Source organism: Eschscholzia californica, unplaced genomic scaffold (genome assembly GCF_041429995.1).
Source record: "Eschscholzia californica isolate CP2 unplaced genomic scaffold, dmEscCali1.0.p SCAF_1, whole genome shotgun sequence".
Lineage (NCBI taxonomy): Eukaryota > Viridiplantae > Streptophyta > Magnoliopsida > Ranunculales > Papaveraceae > Eschscholzia > Eschscholzia californica.
This window is the reverse complement of record NW_028238198.1, coordinates 84,503,998-84,522,912: the sequence shown is the minus strand read 5'-3', so window position 1 is coordinate 84,522,912 and position 18,915 is coordinate 84,503,998. Positions and strand designations below refer to the sequence as shown.

Here is an 18,915-nt window from a genome sequence, read left to right as displayed (position 1 = left end):
ATGCTCTTAAATGAAGAAAGAGTCTTCACACGCATTCTCGTCAAACTGTTTCTTTCTTTGAATAATACGCTTTTCCCGAAATGTTGTTTCAACTCCCATTTTAATGGCAATCTCTTTAGCTTCAACCATGCCTTCTTCAAATCCTACTTCTCTATAATCCTCAAGATAACGAATGGGTCCATTCAATTTCTCTAATGCAACATCAATATCCGTATCTCCAGTTAGAAGTGTTTTGCTAACAGAGTTTACCGCAAACAATATATTATGCCAAATAACCATGCTTAAAAGGAATTCAAAATTTTCAAAGTATTGTTTTAATATATTTTTGGCATCATAAACTGTTTTTGAATCATCACTTGTCTCCACCAATTCTTCTAAAGCTTCTTGTAATTGTGGAGCTTGAAACTAATGTCTTAGTGGCCCTTTTTACTTAACATTTTTTAAATGGGTTAAGCTTCTCGTAATCATAACTTGTCTCCACCAGTTTTTGAATCAACACTTTCTACTCTACTTTCACATAAATCAAACAAACTATTGGGTCCACCATCTATTTAAAGATCATCAAATTTGGTGGTCCTTTTTACTTAACATTTTTTTAATGAGACCCTTATAATTTTGTTAGAGAGTTGGACTTCTTATACATTTCTTACAGAAATTAATGTCTCGGTGGCCCCTAAAAGTCGGTGGCCCGAAGCGACGCTTTGTTCGCTTTGGCCCAGGGCCACCCCTGCTTACTTTAGTGACAAATCGATAGTAACTACTCTATGCGTTCATTTTCTACTTTAATATATATTAATATTATTGAGTAACAAAATATGGGAGAGAAAGGAGGAATAGTTGTGCAAACTGAGAGGGTGAGTCGCCCACTCTCCACAACTCAATGCGTGAGCCAACCCCTGCTAAGTGGTCTCCATCAATAGACCGTACTTGTGAGGCTTACTCAAAATTTCAACACGGTGTGCTAGTCTGTCAATATCTAACTGGTGGGGATGGTAACGAATCGAAATCTGGCTCCTTCATGCTTGAATGCTTAGTTCAAGGGCTCTGGTCATTGTTTCAAGTTATATATGGTCTTAATCCCTTCCATATGAGCATCCATATCATATGATCGTGATATTGATTATGAGGGTTTATGATATAATGATAGTCGAAAGACTAATACTTAAAGAGTAATACACATCAATTAGAGTACTAAATTGTGAAACTTGTGATTAGAGTTAAAGTTGAAGGTAAAAAGATCAAAACCGTAATAATGTTATTGAGTTTCTCAAATACTACCACAAACAATAGTTACACAATGATTTCTGCCTCTGTAGTTGGAAAATGAGAATATCCGAATTTACCCATTGTCACTCCCCTCTTCTTGTTTCAGCATCTGTTTTCAGTTTAAGATATCAAATGGAGGCATTTAATCTGATCTCTTCGGCCGGAGCATCACCTGAGGGAAAATTTAAACATCGATGAATCATTAACGTTCATTGCTGAGCAAAATATAATGTTTTAGTAACATGATTTTCTTTACGTAGTGTTTGTATTTTTATATACACGGGCCTTAATCTGACTTAGATTTATGTTCATTATACATATTTAACATGAGTTGATGTATGCTTTTGTGTCTTTAATGAAATCATATCTTAAAAGAAACTCTTTTCTCAAATTCAAACGTATTTTATATCTGAAAGCTCGTCCATTTGTAATGGAAGCTTTTTTTAAGATCTAACTCCAGCAGATAGATAAAACTTATAAATTATGTTTCAGGGTTCATACTTTCGGCTTTTGGTCCAGTATTAGGTCTGCAGTAGTTTCTAAAGTCTGCAATTTAAGAGATATGAAATATGAAAGTACCTAACTACATCTCAGCTTGGTCCCAGTTGATGTGTCTGTCCTCGAACCCATAATCTGATTGATGGAGCTTAGTTCGACTTAACTTGCTCATCATTGAGAGACCTGAAAAATGGAATACAAACCATCATTTCCACACTATTGTATCACATATACGTAAAATTATCTATTTATGCACATAGGGAAAATGAAACTAGATGATCTATCCCTCAGATTTTCCATTGATCGTACATTAATTTTAAATGTGAACTGCAAAAGAAAACAATCCATTACCTCAATGTGAGAATACATAATAGTGGAGATGATTTACGTGTGTTTAGTTTATCACTTTATCTGAATTTTTACATGGTCACGCACACAAGAACGCAAGTTGAAGGACACAAGGCTTTAAGGTTCAAATGCTGTGATTCACAATTTTAGAAGCTTTGAATAGGTTATCTAGTGATGTAAGAAACACAAAGAAACATGTTTTGACCATAAAATACGGCTCTAGGTTAATGTCTTATGTGTAGTAAAACAATAGTTGGTCCAAATTATATAAAAAGAAGATGCAAGTAAATTGGACCTAATATAACTAGAAGAACAAAAAAAGCATAGTGTGTGTGTGTGTATGCATATATATTCAAATACATGACTAGGTTTTAGGCTTCGTACACATACCTTCGACCATTTTGTAGAGAGCTGACCACCATCTATCTCTAGGAACCTGGTATTGGTCTAGCTTCTCTTCAATATCTTTATCGTGCTTCCCTTCCAAAACACCTTGAAGAGTGATGACAGCATCCTTTGTCTTCTTGAGGATATTGTTATCATCTTCGATCTCCAATTGTTGCAGATCATTGTGAGAAGAACTGAGGCTAACACCAAGTGCAAACTGAGCAGCAGCAGTCCAGCGAGAAGAGGCCAGCCATCTTCTATGACCATCTAATCTTTTGCTTTCTTCTTTTCTCATCTTCTCCTCCCCACCGACGACTAAGCTTCGCAAGTACTCAGCATTTGCAGCTCCTGTACTTTGAACCATCTTAGAGAAAGCGCTACTTTCATCCGAGAGAAGTACCTCTGGGGATTCAAATTCCAGAACCTGAGGAAATAGGTTAAGAAGTTCAACTCGTAAGTATCATAAATGCACCCTAAACCCTTTCAGCTTCTACATTTGAGATATTGACAATGTTCTTAATCTCAAAAAGAAATTTAAGGTAACCTTATATGGCATTTCCCCAATGGTGAATATATCGAAAAATGTTTCCAAATCAGATGTTTGGGAACATATAATTTGGAAAATCTTGCCAATAAATATTTCCAGAGTGAGTTCAAAACTCTGAAGAGGTCGTAACAAGATGGTTTCTTCAGGCTTCACGTTCAAGGCTTGACCTAATTAATAGTCTAAAATCACTAGCTATTGTGGAATGAAGTACTACATACAGTTAAGAGTTTTTGACAATGCATATAGCAATTTTAGATCATTGAGATTTCCAAGAGCAGATGATGGAAGTATGTAAGGTGGCACATCATCTCTGACTCTCTGAGTCAAACTCTGAGTAAGACTCTAAGGGGATTCGGAATTTGGAATTCGTAATATGGAATGAGGACGTAAATGAACAAAGAAGTTATAGCTTCAAAAACATACCTTCCCAGCATCAAGAAGGAGAACGCGGTCACAGTCAATGATAGTATTTAGTCGATGAGCAATAATGAGCATGGTACATGATTTAAATTCTTCTCTGATAGTTTTCTGGATAAGAGCATCGGTTCTAACATCCACAGCTGCCGTTGCTTCATCAAGAACAAGAATCTTTGATCGTCGTAGAAGTGCACGGGCAAGACTTAATAGTTGCCTTTGCCCAACACTGAAATTCTCCCCCGACTCAGAAACCTAGTCAAACCGAGACAACATCTTCAGAAAGTTTATATTAAGAAGCACTTTTAGCAGGAAAATCCCATTAAGGAGGTTAACATAATGAACTCTAGTGATGTATGTTTTAAGGAAGTCATAGCACTTACCTCAGCATCGAGACCCAAAGAATTCCTTCTGATTACATCCTTTAAGTGCGCTCTCTCCAGAGCCTCCCAAAGGTCAGCATCATTGTGCTCATTGAAAGGATCAAGATTAAATCGTACAGTTCCTAGATAAAATTAAGAAGTGGTGTATAAAAAAAAATCAAACTCTGGCAATTGGAAACCCAGAAAGTTTAGCTCAAAAATATCACTCTGAGAACAAAATAAGTAAATCAACAGATCCACACTCAGATGAGTTATGAAGTCACACCATAAGTTCATCCCAAGTAATTCAGATGTCTTTGATTAAATAGAACTCTACTACTGCATACCTGAGAAAAGAACTGGTGATTGGGGAATAATCCCAAGAACTTTACGAAGATCTGTCAGACCGAACTTTGCCACATCACAATCATCAATCAAGATTCTTCCTCTTTCAAGTTCCACTATACGAAATAAAGCATTGAGCATACTAGATTTCCCAGCGCCAGTCCTCCCAACTATGCCAACCTTCTCACTAGGAGAAACTGTGAAGAACAAGCCATGGAGGACAGGAGGAAGTTCAGGCCTGTACCTCAAGACCACATCTTCAAACTTGATTGATCCAGATGAAGGCCATCCAGGTGGGGGACGATTACTTTCAATAACAGCAGGGGCTTCTGAAGGCAAATCTACGTATGTACCAACCCTTTCAACAGCATTTAAACTATTCTCAGCCAGACTTGCAAGTCTCAGAACAGCTGTCAATAGGTTAGTTATATTTAAAGCATAAGTAAGAAGTAGACCCATTGAAGAAGCGAAGGCAATCTGGTCTGCTGCTCTTTCGTTCTGTATGACAGCAAAGGTTGCTGTTATCCAGATCGTTATACCTCCTAGTGTTTCCAAACGGATAGAAAGCCAGCGGTTTGCACTCATGTTGACAAGAGTGAACCTGATATTATTGTCCATGGAATTCCCATTAATTTTAGCCATCCGATCATAGGCTTTGTATGCACGAATAGTCGATAATCCATTTAATGCTTCCCCAAATTGCGCATAAACAGGAGATCTGGTTACCGAATCTAAACGTTTTACTTCACGAGCTGTGTTCTGCAAAACAGATAACGATGTTTTCTCACTAAAATGGATGATAAGAGTGAAACATTAATATTCTTCACAGTCAACTGCTTAAGAACATATTGTGGTAACGTAGCCGCAATTTAGTGAAGGGGTTCCAATCTCTGACAAAGAGGACTTCCTCTTTGCCTGAGTTTCTATGCGTTTGTATGTCTTCTTTTTAGAGGACCTCCATGGACCCCTCTGACAAAGCGGACTTCTCCTTTGCCTGAGTTTCTGTGTTTCTTTTTTGAGAACCTTCACTGATCACTCCTCAGTGGACAGAAGAGGAACGCGAATATAGGAAGAGAAAGAGAAACAAAGAGGAGGGAGGGAGAGAGCGAAAGGAAGACAAAAATTAGAAAGAAGATGGAGGGTAATTTGTAAATGAAAAATCAAAGTTAACCCTTTCTTAACAAAATAGTTAACATGGGAAGCCAAATTTGGAGTTAGTCAAATGTTGGGGCCCAACAGGGAATTTGGCTACATGCTGGGGACTGAACGGGAAATTAGCCCTCTTCATTGTTAAATCCCTAATATTGAAAACTAACTATTAATAACAAATTAAATGCTGTAAGTTGGTCAATTAGTAACCTGTGAACACAAGATTCAATCATAATCTATTTGAGTAGAAGATATGCGTACCTGGAAATATAGATAAGCTGCATAAAATAAAATTAGAAGCGGCATTATAGCCCAGAGCGATATGGTGCTGACGATGCCTATCAGAACAAAAGTTGAAAGGAGTTGCGAAACCTGGTTCAGGAACATATTTACAAAGACAGCAACATTGCGATCTATGTCACCAAGATCCTTTGCAAATCTATTGATTATCCGTCCAATTGGATTGGTGTGGAAAAAAACCATTGGAGCTCTTAACATAGAACCAAGCATCCCATCATGCAATCTTTTGGCAGCACGAAGACTTGAAATGATCAACCAATAGGAGTTCGCCAAGGTTATTAATACCTGAATTCAGCAAATGTATTTTGTACAGTAAGCTTTTCGTAGTAGCAGGCAAGATGCACAAACTCAGTCACGGAAAAGTTAATCTTGAGAAAAACATATTTTAAGGCATAAGATAGTATGGAGCCATTGGTTGTTCTTCCAATACTTTTCTACCAAACATCAACTATTTTTTTTTTGCCACAAATATGATCACTGTGTTTCTTATAAAAAAAAAAAAGTGACCCTGACCACTTCCTCTTGTGTGAAGAAAATTATGACCAGAACATCACGACTGGAAAAAAGTTCTTCAAAACCCAAACTGGCAGTTTGATGAAAAGCATTGACGAAACTTTGTTATTTACTAAAGCAACCATTTACCATGCCAAAAGATAGCAACGCATAAACCAGATTGTAATATCCAGGGCCATGCGTCTTTGGAGTGCTTTGATCAGTCCAAACACTTAACCACGTGCTACTTGTAATTCGGAGAACTTCAGTTGAGATATAGCAGATAAAGAGTATCATAACTACCCATAAGCCTCCCAGTGCGTTCTTATACCTGTAGTATCAGTACAAAAAAGCGTCATGGTGTTGTTGAAAAAGATATGGTAACTTGTTACAACTATCCCGACAGATCATACATAGCCTTTTTCACATTACAATTATAGGGTAAGAATGGAAATATACTTTCACTGATATAATATGTAAATGTGATCTGAAGTCTGTCTGAACCAAGAAAAATGAAGAATTTTTGTTTCTGTCTACGCCTGTCAATTCCTTCATCACAACTCTCCCAATATCATTATCATCAGTAAAGAAGACATCTATTTACATTAATAGCGAGTCGTTACCCGAGCTGAGCTGCTGAAGCTAATTAGATTTAAATTAAAAATAAGATCAAGTGCAAATTTGGAGCACAGTTTACTCTGCTCCCACACTCTTTTAGGAGACGCTTACTGAATTTACGAACTCCATATCGATGGTTACAGTTCCTTTAACTAGTTTACTCAACACACCAACCTTAGACACCCACTCTAAGTTCTAAGGTTATAATATAATCTATCTATACTTTTGGCTTAGTGAGCTGCAATCTTCCAGAAGGTTACTGACATTGGAAACGAATGTCATGATTCTCCTTCTCGGAACAAATTAATATGTTGGGAGGTACAAATTTAATACTGCAAGCATGAAATACTGTTGATGGTTGTATTACCTTATCAGAACATTCCAATTAACAACACCAGTTTCCCGTTCTTCCTGCTTGATAAGTATGGTCTTGCCTTTTGCTGCTTTAGTTGTATGATTAGCATCTTTTGGCAACCCATTTACTTCGCCATTTCCAGTGGGTTCTAGGATCTTCTGCTCGGGCTTCTCCTTCTCTTCTTCCTTCTCTTCCACATGTTCCTCCATCTTTCCCGCATTTTCCATTAGTTTTTTAAATAGTTCTCCATTATCCATAAGCTCTTCAAATGTTCCCTCCTCTTTCACCATACCTTCATGAACGAGGAGAATTTTATCCACTTGGGGAAGAAAATGTAGCTGGTTTGTGACAAGCACTCTGGTTCTTCCTTGTAGTTCATTTCTGATACATTTATCAAAAACCTGAAGAAGAGATGATAAGTATATATTTGGACTCCTGGAGGTAGATTCTTTTGGTAATAAAGATAAATATATTGCTTCTAGCCACTAGGAATGAAATTATTGGTAGTAAAAAATTTCATACAACTGTTAACTGATACAGTTGTTTCTTATTTGTCATCAGAAGACTGGAAAAGGATCGTACGACACAGATTAAGAAAGCAATGTTCCCACAACCAGAACATGTCAGCCTCAAATTAACAATGCCAAACTATTCTAATTAAAGATCAACATATTCCAGAGGAGACAAAAGAGGGAACGACAACACAGGATCAAGCAAGATATTTGTGACCCAAAAGGTGACCATGATTAAAAGGATGAAAATACCTGTCGACCAACATGAGCATCTAAAGCACTTAAAGGATCATCAAATATGTACACATCAGAATTAGAATACACGGCCCTAGCCATGGACACTCTTTGCTTTTGTCCACCACTTATATTCACCCCCCTTTCACCAATCTCTGTGAGATCGCCACCCTGAGAAATGAGTGTTGAAGACAATAAGGAAACGTGGACTACAAACTAAAGCAATGGAAATATTACACCGACGGAAGTCAAAAACGATAATTTCACAAAATTCCTTTGTGATTTTCTTTACTTACAGGAAGTGTATCGAGGTCATGTTGCAAAGCAGTCACATCTATTGCTTTCTCATAGCGTGCTGCTTCATAAGGAGACCCAAATAAAATGTTGTTGCGTACCTGGTAGGATATAATTATGGAGATATCAAGGCATTTCATTGTTAAATATAGGGTTTATTTAACGTGGTTAATAACTGTTTCCAGTTAAAGAGGGTTTTGTTGTTTATGAGCGCATAATGTTACACTTAGGATTGTAGAAGACTATAGCATGTTGGAGCCGATATGATCGGCAATTGGTTATCATCTAGCCAGTAGCTACTGAAAATGAATAAATCAATTGAAGATAGAGACTAGAAAAATGTAACTCACTGTTGCGTTGAAAATCCATGAAATTTGCGGAACATAAGCAATAGTTCCTCGAACAACAACTTCTGAATCTGCTGTAGGAGGTAGTTCCCCAAGCATAGCTGATATTAGTGAAGTTTTACCTTCCCCAGTACTGCCAACAATTGCAACTAGGCTGCCGACTGGTACATCCAAGTTGACGTTGGATAACGTGGGCTTCTCTTCCTGAAATGATATAAGAAAGCAGAAATAACACATGAATAAGCAACCATTGAAAAATACTCAAGTTTTTAACATTAAGGCAACTTGACTAGATACTGTTGTTTGTAGAATTTTTACTAAACTGACGAGGTTTAACATCTTCTATGAGAAGGATCTAATGATGTAGGCAGTGGAGGCTTTAAGTATTGATCCATTAAGACTGTGAAATGTAGTAGTGTAGTAAAATGAACTAGGAACCAATTAAAGTAGTAAAGTTATCAACTATGTAAGAACTAGAATCAGGTAAATATTAACTGTGCCACCATGAAACGATCCTCTAATTCTTAACAGGACATGGAAATAATTATGCAAGTATGTAACAGCTGTATTAAATTTTACATTCTAATAAAGACAGCATTTTAGTCTGCTGAATCATATGCAGACCTAGAGAGAGTCTACAGATTATCAAATGCATAAACCTTACATTGAACGTAGAACCAAATTTGTAAGGTAAGGCCTCTAACTCCAATAAATTTGCCCGATTTAAAGTGAGCAATAACAAAATAAGAAAACACAAAATTCACAGTAATACCGATAGAAAATTAGATCAGAAGTTAATTGATTGACCTTCGGATCCCACGAAAAACAACCATTCTTGATTGATATGGCTGGAAGCCCTGGCTCAAGAGGTGGATTTGGTAGAAGAATTCTCTCTTCGGCCAAAAAAAGTTCCTCTAGACGTTTCAACGATACATTTACATTTACAACCTGTCAGACAAACTAAACATTTTAGATGTGCGTAACTACGTAAGAAGTAAATACTTTGTTATGCTAAATGTGCATATTATTTTAATAATATCAGATATGTATATACAATCAAAAGCCTAATTTTAGCCAATCAACAATTAATTTATTTCTAGACTCCGGACCACTGAATTAAAAATATGTTAGTAATCAACATGATGTTATTTAGCAGGTCATCCTGATTCTCGTTCTACCAAACTCTCGAAGGACAACTGAAAATGCAGGACAGCTCTTCAATTTCTTGAGGGAAAAAGAAACTGAATTAATAAGAATTACATAAGACTACATTAAAATTTTAAGTAGTATAAGTTAGTGAATCTCTATCAATCAAAAGATTTTCAAAGGGAGCTTCATTATTTGGGTATCATATGAATTATCAGCTTCTTTCTAAAACTACCGTTCTGATGTGCGAAGAGACAGAAAGATTCACTTCAAAGGAAATCAACCTCTAATAGAGAGTGAGATCAAGAGAAGACCAATAGCTAAAAGACATTTATTTTTCTCTAACAAGAGATAGAAGTGATTTGAAAATACAATATTAGCACTGCCAACGATAGATTATCTTATCGTTGCAGCAGCAATCCCTAAATCAACAGTTATACAATATACAATATGAAAGTTACAGTACCTGAGTAATCAGATTCGGAAGCATGAACAAGGGGAATCTTAACACTGCAAACAGTGAAAGTGATGTAAATGCCCTTGCAGGTGTTAAATCCCCACCAAGAAAAGTGAAAACCCCAAATGATATCACTGTAACCACAACTGGAATGCTGTTCAGGATGAAAGAATTGAACTGAAGACAAGACAAAAAGTTAGGAGCAGACTAGAAAAAAAAAATTGTAAGCTTCAAGGATAAAGATATTGCAGAACATGCACAATAGTGGATGCACTTCGACATCTCACTTTACTTAGTAATGAATATCATGCCACTTTTTAATGAAAAAATTTATGTGAAATAAAATATCAACCACACATATTATGGGCTTAGACAAGATTTACGTTCTATACCCTACCGCAGCTAGGAGTTGTGCTTTGCGGAACCATGAGAGTTCATCGTCTCGGACACCTTGAACTTTAGACTGAAAACTCCACTCCCAAGCATAGCATCTAACTCCATTTAAGTATAAAGAGTCAGAATGACCTCAACTATCATAATATAAAACAAAAGAAGTGGTTGTTCTTAAAAGGGCTTATACTTCACAGTGTCCATTGCAGCCAAAATTTCATTCATTAAGCCAATCCTCTTGTCTGTTCGTTGTAGACCCTCCTTAGACAGCTTTTGCATTTTGCTTATCACAAAGGTCTATATTCCATGACAAAACGAACAAACAAAATTAGCGAAAGTCAAATAACGTTACCAATTTACCAAAGAAGATTCAACATTTACAGGCCTTAGATTAATAGCCTTGAGTAGGTTCAATCTGTGTCAACTTAAGTATGTTGTAGCACACTTATTACATCATCATTTTGCAGTCATGAATTCGAGATATTGACACGAACAGGGGATCTACCTTTTTTTTGAATAATTTGATTTAATTGAAAAGAGAAAGGAGAATTTACAAAGCCCAAGAGGCTAAAAACGAGACACGAAATATCACAAGAGAGAAATAAAAACCCTCCAAGAGTCAACCATACTAAAGAAAGAAATGGTCTTGGCCCAGTCCAATTTTCTACTCCAGTGATAAATGAGGCATTTAGCCGAGAAGAAAATCTTATCCGGAGAGATTGAGAAGAAAAAAGTTTGTTGAAAATTTATAATTGATTGATATAATAAAACATAGGAGCTAAGCATAATATGCATTGTAACAGATATAGGATACCAAAGTTTTGTGGAACGGAAATGAAACAGAGATCAAGATTAAAAAAAGAAAAAGTTTGAAGCAACTATCCGGAAATGAACCATGTTTGTCACAATCTAGGCGTTTGGGTTTAGTACCTGTAAGGGAAACATGAGAACCAGTATCAGAGCGCCTAACAGTGAAGCAACACCTAGTTCACTGTACAGAAGAACCAGGGAAATGATGATCCGAAACGGCGCTGACCATAAACTGTGAAGCTGTTGACATATTTGCTGAAGAGATTCGGCATCTGTGGTCATCAAGTTGGTAATTTTTCCTGAAGGGAACTTTCTACGCTCTTCATGTGTTAATCGTAAAGATTTGCGGAATACAGCAGCAACCTAGAATAAAAAGAGATCAAATAATTTTGAGTTCATGTGGTCAAAACAGCTGAAAATGCACTTCAAGGCTTAAAGTGCACACGGTAGAAAATCAAAGCAAACAATGCAAATATCAGCATAGTGCACAAAACACAGGTAGATTGGAAACAAAAGAAAACTTCAAATAACAAAGAAAAGAGAGAAAGTATATAGACCCCTTAGGAGGAAAGCTCATATCATATCAACATACCAGTGTTGCCCTCAGCCGGTAACCTACACGCATCACATTCTGGAAATATTGTGCTTCACAAAGTACCCCTAAGGCCTGTGCCAAAACAAACCAAATAAACTTAAGTGATTTTACTACACATCGACATTTACTTGGAATTTATACTGAGGGATAAAAAGTCAAATGACTGGTATTCTTCCATACATAGAAAACATTACTATACAATCTAATCAGGTAAAGGCAAGCTACTGTCGCTTGGACCGGACTTGACATGTCCCATACAGTTTGAACTCGGCGATGTCTAAGTTACTTTTTCTATACTTTTTGTAAGTGATACACATTAATTACTTAAGCGCAGAAAATATCAATAGAACAGGAAAGGGAAGATAGGGAATTTGCATATAGAGTCATACCACTCCGACAAAAATTGAGAAGGCATAGATGTAACCAATCCAAGCTGGATCTCCTTCTTGCATAGACTGTGGATAATTATAAGAAGCAAATGACAGAAAATCAAGGAAATTGAAAAATAAGCAAATTAGAAGCAACAACTTGCGGCAAGTAGCTAGGGTCTAGGGAGCAATACAAAACAAACATGAGAATTAATTTCATATCCATCAATCAGTATGCATATACCATCATGCCCTAAACTTCTACAAATATAGAATAGAGTTTCTACAATTTCTGCACATATGGAGAAGCGTTTTGTTAGTTGTAAATTTAGTAACAAGATCCAAGGTATGATCTAAACAAAATTTGGTTACGCCAGCAAACTTCTACAAATATGAACTAAGAGTCGGAAACACACCAAAACAGAAGAATCAATTTTGTATTCAAGGTATATCTACAACCTCTTACACATTCCTACAACGATTAGTACGTAAAATTGTTGCTTTAAGCCGATGGTTGCGATGTAACTGTACTTGTATGGATAAGAAGAAAGAAAACATATTATCATTAAATTGAACTAGAAAGGCATGCTTTATGACTACCTTGACCACTTCGATTTAGTATCAAACATTGCATGAGAATTGCCATTGATACAAATGAGAGGCACTGCAACATGAGGTTCGTACAGAAAAGTAGATTACTGACAAAGCATTTGAAAGAAAAAACCTAACCTTTAAGAGTTGATTCAGAATGAGTGGGCCTACAAACTGAGAAAGATCGTTCCCAATCTAGAAACAGGAAGAACAAATCAATACAGCTAAAAAAAGGAGAGTTGATTGTGCAACAAAGAAGTAATTACATCCAAGTGCCTTGAGGCTACAAGCAGCCACACTGCATAGATGTAGCATACAAAATTCATCCAACGACACAAGAAGGATGTATTCATTACCTTGAAGAAACCTCCCAACCAAAACCTACAAAAGAAAAGTAATAAGTAAACATCTTGACGAGGAAAGGCACATATATTTACATTGAGAACAATTTCACATAATAGGCAATAGGGTAAAAAAAAATCGAATCTTCATCAAGAAGGGAAGTCTCTTCAAGGGACATTTAAATTTGGCCATGATAAGCAGGTCTTTTTATAACAAAGAAAAAGAATGATTATATTAGAAAGATGGAACACATAAGTATAAGAACAGAAGACCAAGATACCACATATCCAAAGAGTAGGAAAAAAGAATATTGCAAACATGGGTTCCCAATCACGAGTTAAGTCACTAACTGACATCGATAATGGCCAATTGTTACTATTAGCCCAAAAAAAAATTAGTGTAAGTGTCATGTTCATGTTGTCACAGTAAGCAGTGTTCGTACCTTCCACCAAGACTACCATTTAATGCTCTTAACAGCCATGGTTTAGGCTTTTGAGATTCTTCGCGCCAGCAGCTCTGGAACCTTTCAATGAAATCATTGCAAATGTGATAAGCCAAAATACATCTAAATTCATGAAGAAGCAAAACGGACTGAACATGATGAGTACTTGTTGTTCAACGTCTCAGTCTGATCCCAAGTATCTAATTTCCAGACATCCTTTTCAGTGATGGGTCTTTTATATCCTAGCTTCATGAGAGGAGTCATCCATCCGAAAACAATATCTGCCAGAGGGGAACTGCAGTTAGTAAAGGGGACCAAACTTGAATTTACGGGAAAATAGTGGGAAAATATGAATAAACCCTAACATTTAATAACAAGTCTCTACTTTCCCTTTGTATAATCAATAAAACCATTCTTGTTCTTGTTAAGAATATAGCGAGTCTGTACTTGCTTACATTACCTATTGGAGAACATTTCTTATGGCTTGAAGTAACTTGATTAGGAAAATAAGAGTTGTCAAAATTGTAGAATACTTTAGGTGTGCAGTATAAACATCGCAATACAACAAAATTATAAATTTCACTTCTAATCAGACTTCGGATTTTGGAGCATTCTCCTGTATATTGATTTTTGTAGTCTCCTCATTGTGAAGAAAACACGAGTAAACCTTAAATCATATACAAGGTTTATATGATCTGATTATGATTGATATATCCACTTTTTTTTAATAATACACAACTTTATTTGAGAATCCAACTATCACTTACTGGAAAATATGTTTACATGCCTCTCTGGACAAATCTGCTCCTCTCCAGGAAGTTCTTCGTACTCTGCATTGTCAACGATCTCTTCCCTTATTGGAGTGTAGCCAGGATAAGGATCCAAATTAGGAACGTAAAGTATAGATAAAATCCCAAACAACACCTGCATATAAATGTTTTGCATTGAATCAGGATGTTCCTCGTATAGGCCATAACAAAAAGTAAAAAAAGAAGGTGTACTCGTAACTGGGGTAGACCATAAGAGCAATGGATATCAACTTTTCAGCTCTTAGCCAACTCTCACATAAAGGTTAAAGCATTTAAGCAAAGTCACATCCCTTGCCTCTCTCAGGACTTCTAGAGTCAAGCTCCAAGACAGAGCTCAATCCAAGGAAAGACAAAACTGCCACATGATATCTATACTATATAATAGGCAGCAAACGAGAGAGTAATTGCAAAAGTAAGAAAGCAAACCTGGCAGGCAACTTTGCTGATGTAGATATACAACACATACCTGCATTGACAAAATCGAAGTTTCAGTACATAATGCCCTTTCTCATTCATTCGTTATGATGAGGCAAAGTGACAAAAAGTTCCAAGTTTCCAACTCCGTGACTCTTAAAATATATCTATGCGAAGGAGTAAAATATAACAATGTCATATTATTTTACATAGTTTCAAGCAAAGGCAGTTCTGAGCCACCAAATACTGGACCAATATATTATTTTTTAAGTGAAGAACCAGAATCTTTATATCAATTTAATGGGGAGCAGTAAACTTTTTATGAAGTAATAGATCTCGTGAAGCATGCACCTTTAAGATTGACGAATTGATGACTTATAAGAGAACTTACTGATTGAAGTATTCTTTCACAGAGAGAACAAGATTTAGCATAACAGCATCCCCTACAAGCACATAAATGACTCCAAACTTGATGTACCAACGGAATTCACGGATGTAGATTTTAGTTTCTAGACCAATCATAACCAGCATGAATAACCAAGTGAGGGCCTCAATGAGGAGAGAAATCATCTGTTACATGGAAAATGAAAAGATAAAAAATCACTTCAGCTTCCAAATAACATTAAGCCTTCAACATTGTTAGCTTTTGAACTTCTCTATCTTGGATCTTAATGACTTCAGAAGATTCAGTGTCGCCCTTGAACTCTTAAAGATAAACTTCTCAAATTTGTTTACTAGGCAGGAATATGATTTTATAACTAGCTAAACATAATCACAGTTTCATGTAGAACTAAGCCTAAATCAGTTGAAATAAAGAACCTTCTTCAGCAACAAAAACGAAATCTCAAAATTTTCTGGAATGCTTGTTAGTTTTAACAGAAAACACACGAGGTGACTAATACTGCAGCTCCATGAGCAAATCAAACAAAGCCAGAACAAGAAATTTCACCTCATACGGAGCGAGCACGATCTGGCCATCGAGATTCAAAACTGAGATGCCCATGATCAGCCTGGTCAATGGCTCTGCAGTGCAACAAGCAGCTAACAAACCCAATAGATAATTATAGATGTTCGACCTCAAACAAAACCTCTGGATTCTATAATCTTTCATCGTCTTCCATATTCGATAAACACAAAGAGCCAGAAGAACCAAATGGGTGATTGAAATGACCAAAGTATCCACACCACAAGGCGTATAAGCACCAAAAGCATTCTGAACTAGCGTTGTCCATGCACCATTCTCTACTGGTTTACAATACCAAAGCAAAGGCTTGAAACCCATCTTCCACCAGTTCTCAGCAACTGTAATGTTTGTTTCTTTTTTCCACTAACACTGCATCTCTACCCGTTTCTTACTTGAACTAGAACTACTTATAAACGATCTAAACTTTCACGGGTTATTCACTTCCCAAGTTACTCCTGCATCATGTAACAAAAATATATCAAAGCCAGTATTGTAGACTTTAAGATCCTTATTTCCCAAGCAAGAAAAAATATATCAAACTAATAATCAGAGTGAAAATACTAGTTTCTACAAAAAGAAAAAAAGAGTATTTGAATTATAGATTGGTAGAACTTGTTAAATTCATAAAAATCTTCTTTTACTTAAAGTGGGATTTCTTTACAAAAGAAAACTTTAACTTTCACAAACGAATCATTCTTAAAGTGAGACTATTACACATTATGTTAAAATCCCTCTTTCCTGAGCTAAAAATAAAACAAAAAAACTGACAAACAGAGAGTAAAACAAACTTCTTCCTAAATTGTTGAATCAAAGTTTGGGTATTTCTTTGCATCCCTAAAAAGATTTTTTCTTTTTGGCAGAAGTGATACTAATGATTACTAGAACATAGTAATTCAAACCTAATTAATACCAACAAGAATCCCATACAATTCTCCAACCTCATGAACCAAATAATAAGTAGTAGTATAAAAGAAATCAGATAAGTTTAATTATAACAATCAAACAAAGCTATATTTCTATCAAGACAGATATAGAGAGAGAGATCTAATTCATTCTAATTGGAAAGGTGTCTAGAAAATGAAAAAAAGACAGTACTAGTTAATAATATGATGCCATGAAAAGCTGAGGTTAATTTAGGTTTTAGAAGAAAACAGAGATTGAATCAATCAAGAATTTACAAGAAGAGCTAAGAGACAAACAAATAAATAAAGAAGAATCGAGAAGAAGAAGAAGATAGTAAAAGATAGTAGTAGTAGTAGTAGGGATAATTAGTTGTTACCCTAGCTTGAATGAGATTGAATGGTGAGAGAGAGAAGTTGGATCTGATCTTTTTTCTGACTGACTCTCTCTTTTATATACTGTGTTCACTTTCTTTCTCCGATCCTCGTGGAGCCAAAGGTAAGAAAAAATAAAATAAAAGATTCCGGGAGGGGGGCCAAAATGAAAGCTCGCGCCATCGTCACAGCTTACGGCCTTACCCTGTATTTATATGCGCCTCACATAATTATTAAATGGCGCCCCTATGCAAGCAAATTTGGTGAAACATTAATGTGGAAATGAAGGGCCTATAGTAGTAAAGTGAGGCGCCTATAGAACTCACTCCCTTTACTTTTTTCAAAATATTCTCCAATACATATATAAATGAATTTATTTCTTTGCTTTTTTGTTTGAGAAGCCAAGTCTTCCTATCTTACTATTTTTTTTTTTTTTTTTTTTTGTTGAAAGAAGTCTTCCTATCTTACTAGGATACTACTACTATTATTCAAGGTCAAATTTTTGGAGTCAATTCATTGTAGAACCATGTTATCATTCTACTTTTTTTTTTTTTTGAAGGATGTTATCATTCTACTTTTTTTTTGAAGGATGTTATCATTCTGTCTTTTTTTGTTGTTGAAAAAACAAGACAAAGAACTAGGCAACAAAATGAAGGAAATGTTGCCATTCTACTTAGTATTAGATACAATGTTGTGGAAATTTATTGATATGTCAGATAAAATGATTTGAAAGTGACTATAAAAATATAATTGATCAAAAATAATTGTCACTTTACGAGTAAAATTATAATATAAGAAACACATAGTACTAAATATAAATAAAATAACACAGTTCTACTTTGATTTGGTCTACGTCTTTGGTTTGCTCACACAGAAAGTTATGGATTGTGTTAAGAGCAAAACTACTTTTACTACGCGGAACATAGATAATACATGGGCTAGTACCGAAAAAATCTTAAAAGGCAAGGGACCACAAAGACTATAATAAACTTCATTTACTAGTATGTACGAATTACTAGGTATTGAAACCACTTTTTCTTACAAGACTTGCTTATGAGAAAGAAAAAGTTGCAATCATCAGACAGAAAGTATTCAATTTTTCCTATAAGTCATGCATCTCTGCGCTGATGAATACTATCGAAATTCAGTATACTAAGTCACTAAGCGTAGTTATAATTTCTTTTCTAGAAGAATGCTACATTTATTCTTACTTGTTCCTGCTCATGCATGTTTCTACTTGAAACTTTTTCTATTTGGAAGTTACAAAACTAGTTTAAAGTTCAAACTCCCCTTATCAGTCTACTGATCTAAGCAAAAAACTAAACTTTTTTACAAAGCTAGTGTGTTTTCTTGTGTTAAATATAATAGGGAAAGCTACAACTATCATACTGTAGTTCTCTTTTTTGAAACTACAACTATTATAGCTTGTTTATCATAACTATTCCTAGAAAATGGACAAAATGGGTCATAATGGTACATAACTTCTTTTGTTTTGAAATTATAATGACTATTTAATGAAAGAAAACTACACTTTTATTTCTACAAAGTGCCCTCAATGAGCGCCTATAACAGAAATAACAGCTTGGAAATTCACTCTCTCAATAAAGGAATTTTATATACACTCACCACTTTTAACTGCCACACTTACATTTGGATTGACTCTGTAATTTGTTTTGACTAAGTCAAATCTTCCACTACTTCCAAAATTGAGGAAAGTGGATAAATTTCACATTCTTATTATTATCCATATAAAACAATAAAGACTAAAAAATCACTCTCTTTTTTTTGTTGAAAGGGACTAAAAAATCACTCACTAAAAAAGATACAAGAATGTCTGTAGACGGT

At 35.6% G+C, this 18,915-nt stretch overlaps 1 protein-coding gene across 2 annotated transcripts; it reads right to left on the bottom strand.

The window, feature by feature from the left end:
• Positions 1 to 1,183: 1,183 nt before the first annotated feature.
• Positions 1,184 to 17,405, bottom strand: LOC147570292 (ABC transporter C family member 2-like). 2 transcript variants are annotated; one of them, XM_086656877.1, is made up of 28 exons: positions 17,076 to 17,405; positions 15,782 to 16,251; positions 15,224 to 15,402; positions 14,845 to 14,884; positions 14,377 to 14,533; positions 13,776 to 13,890; positions 13,610 to 13,690; positions 13,182 to 13,206; positions 12,964 to 13,020; positions 12,256 to 12,321; positions 11,864 to 11,938; positions 11,392 to 11,634; positions 10,652 to 10,758; positions 10,469 to 10,562; positions 10,081 to 10,248; positions 9,276 to 9,416; positions 8,472 to 8,672; positions 8,124 to 8,222; positions 7,846 to 7,998; positions 7,094 to 7,482; positions 6,259 to 6,439; positions 5,578 to 5,901; positions 4,170 to 4,926; positions 3,844 to 3,965; positions 3,470 to 3,715; positions 2,503 to 2,923; positions 1,846 to 1,947; positions 1,184 to 1,438 (listed from the first exon to the last, which is right to left on the bottom strand). In XM_086656877.1, exons 2-27 carry the CDS (start codon positions 16,112 to 16,114, stop codon positions 1,850 to 1,852), a joined length of 4,872 nt encoding a protein of 1,623 aa, XP_086513003.1. In that variant the 5' UTR covers positions 16,115 to 16,251; positions 17,076 to 17,405; the 3' UTR covers positions 1,184 to 1,438; positions 1,846 to 1,849. The 2 variants fall into 2 exon arrangements, with proteins under 2 accessions (XP_086513003.1, XP_086513004.1); XM_086656878.1 differs by having other exon boundaries at positions 16,892 to 17,083.
• Positions 17,406 to 18,915: the final 1,510 nt, after the last annotated feature.

Bases quoted from the DNA above. Each gene is read 5' to 3' on its own strand.
- LOC147570292 (XM_086656877.1), bottom strand. From the start codon at position 16,114: ATGGGTTTCAAGCCTTTGCTTTGGTATTGTAAACCAGTAGAGAATGGT. The intron at 11,939-12,255 runs GTATGACTCTAT...GTTTTGGCACAG, and splicing joins TCTCAATTTTTGTCGGAGTG to GCCTTAGGGGTACTTTGTGA. The intron at 2,924-3,469 runs GTATGTTTTTGA...CTATTTCCTCAG, and splicing joins TCCTTCTTGATGCTGGGAAG to GTTCTGGAATTTGAATCCCC.